Source organism: Morone saxatilis, unplaced genomic scaffold (assembly GCF_004916995.1).
Source record: "Morone saxatilis isolate NCDOM2014 unplaced genomic scaffold, NCSU_SB_2.0 Contig22, whole genome shotgun sequence".
NCBI classification, from domain to species: Eukaryota; Metazoa; Chordata; class Actinopteri; family Moronidae; genus Morone; species Morone saxatilis.
This window is the reverse complement of record NW_023339785.1, coordinates 21934367-21938141: the sequence shown is the minus strand read 5'-3', so window position 1 is coordinate 21938141 and position 3775 is coordinate 21934367. Positions and strand designations below refer to the sequence as shown.

Below are 3775 nucleotides of genomic sequence, written 5' to 3'. Positions count from 1 at the left end.
ACACACACACACACACAGCCTAAATAAACACCGTCTCTCTTGAGTGCCAGCTGACTGTCCTCCCAAGTCATTCTCTGTTAATCATACTCTACACTACTGAGGTTTTCCTGACTGTAAAAGCGGTGAAACTTTGTAAGACACACAAAAGCTCAGTCAAACACACCTTTGTTCCCTTTTTTTTTAAAGCTGTACTTTATCTAACCGGTTGACAGTCTTGGCTCCTCTCCATCTCTGATTAAATAAACTCACACAAAACCTGGAAAACACTTTAACTTCCTGCTATAATATGTTTCCAAGTTTTTTATTCTTTTCCAGGTGTTTTGAACATAGATGACACACGCACACAAAGACAATTTTATTTTTGTTTTTCTGCAGCTCCAGCTGAAGCACGCCATCGGACTGGGCTCGCCTCCATCCCTCATCTGTGTGAAGAGAACAGAAGATGCTGGAACCATGTCCGAGGATGACGGCCTGCCCTGCAGTCCACCTGAATACACAACACTCCACACAGCCATGGTAACACCTAATGTCTCCCTCTGTAGTTGGCTTGATTACCATTTGCTGCAGACCGCAACTGCTAACGCTGTTGTTATTTTCTCTCTCAGAATCAGGCGAAGAGGAACAGCTCGATCAGTCTGGAGAGAGTAGACAGCGATGACGACCAGGTAAACAAACACTTGAAAGATTACTCCACCTTTTTAGCTTTGCACTCAAATCATTACAGAGATATTGTTCCAGACATTCCTTTTACTTGTCTAGACCTGGGGCCTACATCAATTACCCACAATGCAACTTGACCTCCAACTGTTTGGTTGGAGATTCAGGTGTGTTGTGCTAATAGAGGCTAATTTAATTTTTGGTCACATGGGGACAGAAGAACTCTAAATCAAGCTGACAAACAGCCCTGGCTTATTGTTTATTACCTTGTAGAGTTGTTCTGGCTAGGACATTAGGAGTCATTTTTTGGCCAATGTAAGCAATATTCGCTCTCCTTTTGAATCTGTTTTGGTTCCCAAGTCTTGTGGGAAATAGTTGAGCTTTTTAAAAGATTGATATTAGACTTTAGTCACTAGCGCATTACAATGAAACCCACTGGGTTAAATACTGGACTTTCACCTATGAGACTGGGGTTTGACTCTGTGAGACAATGTCTCTGGCTTTTTATTTTCAGTTTTTGTATAATCTTCAGTTTTCAGTCACAGTTTGAGGTTTAGGCAACACAAATTATTGGATAGGTTTAGGGACAGATCATATTTTAGGTTAAGATAGCCCCTTTTCATATTATTAACCAAAAGACCTGAAGGCTAACTACTTGTTTTACCATGAGCACCTGACCTATCCTATACAGGGCGTGTATTGCCAAGTAAAGCGGTGGGATTCATCAGCATGTGTCGCTAACTTTGCCTGTCCTGCCATAAAACCAAAACAAGGAGCTAAAAGATGCTTAAAAAAAGCTCTACTGTCCTGCAGAGTTTGGTGTTTTGGCAGTGACAGTGTTGCTTCCACATTGCAACGATAAATCACTGCCCTCAGGAAGCAGACCGAATCAACAACTTCTGAACTCCAATGCGAGGTGCTATTGTAAAACAAATAGCCTGTAGCATGGTGTGAATTTCCACGGTGTGAAACAGTCATTCAAGCGATCGCATGGTATGATTTGTGATTTTTAAAGGCCAGGAGGAACCTTCAGGCTGTGTGATTGTGACATTTCTCCTCATGTGACTACGATGGTAAAAACATCTCATGATCCAATCTAATCACAGAAACGACGCTCTTGCTTGTAAATAAAAGCCCCTTTCATACAAACTGACCTCCTCCATCACTTTTTGTCTCTCTTTTCCCACTTTTATCCCCATTGTTTATTACTGTTTCTCCCTCTGTATCCTATTAGTGTCAGTCCCCTGACCCATTGTATGAGTTTATCGTTCATCCCCTGTGACCTCATGTCTCACATGCTTTCTAACAGTTAAAACAATCCACTGAAGTACTTTTCAGATGGACAGAAACGAGTGCCAATTCGTGATAAGACAAGTGTCCTAAAGAAAAAACCTCAACTATCCATTTAGTCCCGCTGGCTATAATGTGGGCTAAAAGCACAGTCAGCAAAGTATGACAAATGAGCATTTAATGATAGTGTCGTTTTAGCAATTTCAGAAGGCTTTTGGCCAGTCATTTCCCCACTGAAAAGAACCACAAATGGCCAGCTACAAAGACATGCACACAAAAAACCTGAAAATATCCCTTTTTAAAGTGCATTCCACACACAGGAATGTGGTCAAGGACTGCAGTGACTTATGAATTGCAGTCGCAGTGGCACTTTCCGGAGCTTTTCCATTCACCGAGAACTCATGACAAACTTCATAGAGTCGCATTTTATTCTCAAAATGAACTTCACTGCAGCACTAACAGTTTGGAGCCATGTTAGCCTAAACTCTGCTGGTCTTGGTCAGTCTGTCTGTATTTATTGTAAATAAAAAGCGAGGCTTTGTCATTTGGCTTGGTCCTTCAGTTTGTGGCTTTGAGACTGAAATATTTAAGATGGTGTTAAAGGACCAGTGTTTAGGATTTAGTGGCATTTAGCAGTGAAACTGCAGATTGCATTGTCTGTATTTGACGACCTGGGAATGAGAACGGGTTGTGAAGTGGCTGCAAACAAGTGAAAGTCCCTATCTGGAGCCAGTGTTTGGTTTGTCCGTTGTGGGCTTCTGTATAAACATGGTGGTTCAACATGGCGGAAGACTCGTGCCACCTGTAGATAAAAACTGTCTGCAGCTGACTGTTTTTCTTCTTATTTTCAGGTGATTATACACTAATGAAAACATACCTTGAATATTATAATTTTGTTTCTGTTTGTATCCAATAAAATGTTTTTATCTTTGAGGACTCTTGAAAGAAAAGCCCAGTTGTGCTAAAAGAGGTCCTAATTAACTCCGGTTTTACTCTTTTTGTAAAGATGATGGCTCCCTCTTGTGGCAATTCATAATAAATCAGGAAAACAATATAGGATTGCATATTAGCGAGGCACTTCATTTTTCATATGAGGATATTCACAATTATTCCAATATTGGAAATTCACCACAATATACTTATCTAATTGTTTTTTATTAACCCACAGATTAGTATAACCCGACTCCTCCCCTCAGCAGCACTTCAGTGCCTTTTAGCTTTTGGTTTTCTGGCCCAGAACGTCACTGTTTTGCTCCACTCTCACCGCTCTCATCAGTGTTGTTTTCAGCCACAGCTGGCAACTAAAAAAAAACCCACTTGTACGCTACCTGCTCAGCACTAAACCGCAGACAAAGTTACTGACTGGCTGGTGAACATTTACCTCTGCAGTTGGTAGAGACCAAAACAGAGCTAAAAGAGAGTGAATATAGGACTTAAATTCTTCATCATGTCCCTGCTGGATGTGTAAACAGGCGTTTGCCATTTTAAACTTTATATGGTGATAAAATGTCAGTGTTATGACTACAGCTTGTCCAAACAATGAATTCATGCACGTATAAGGAGACAATATAGAGGATTTAATTCAGTCAACATCAGTGGATGGAGTAACACAAAGAAAGCAGCAACATCAGTTCTTCTTTCTGGTCATAAATCTTGAAAATGATCAGTATTTGAATGATAGAGGATTTAACAACTTCCTACAGTGCTGATTCATACAGTACATTCAGAATTAAATGCATACTGCATCTGTAATGCAGTAAATAGCTGTCATGTGCTTTGTGTGTGATGATGGATCTTGTGTGGGTGGGTGAGTGTGTTTGTGTGGGTG

At 40.6% G+C, this 3775-nt stretch overlaps 1 protein-coding gene across 3 annotated transcripts in view; it reads left to right on the top strand.

Annotated features, from left to right (window-relative positions):
* Nucleotides 1-3775, top strand: part of zgc:66433 (uncharacterized protein LOC321250 homolog) — a 50431-nt gene that overhangs the window by 35314 nt on the left and 11342 nt on the right. For all 3 annotated transcript variants that reach the window (XM_035669334.1, XM_035669336.1, XM_035669335.1), the window contains exons 5-6: nucleotides 376-516; nucleotides 606-665. In XM_035669334.1, the coding sequence (XP_035525227.1) occupies nucleotides 376-516; nucleotides 606-665 (201 nt within the window). The remainder of the gene's footprint in view (nucleotides 1-375; nucleotides 517-605; nucleotides 666-3775) is intronic.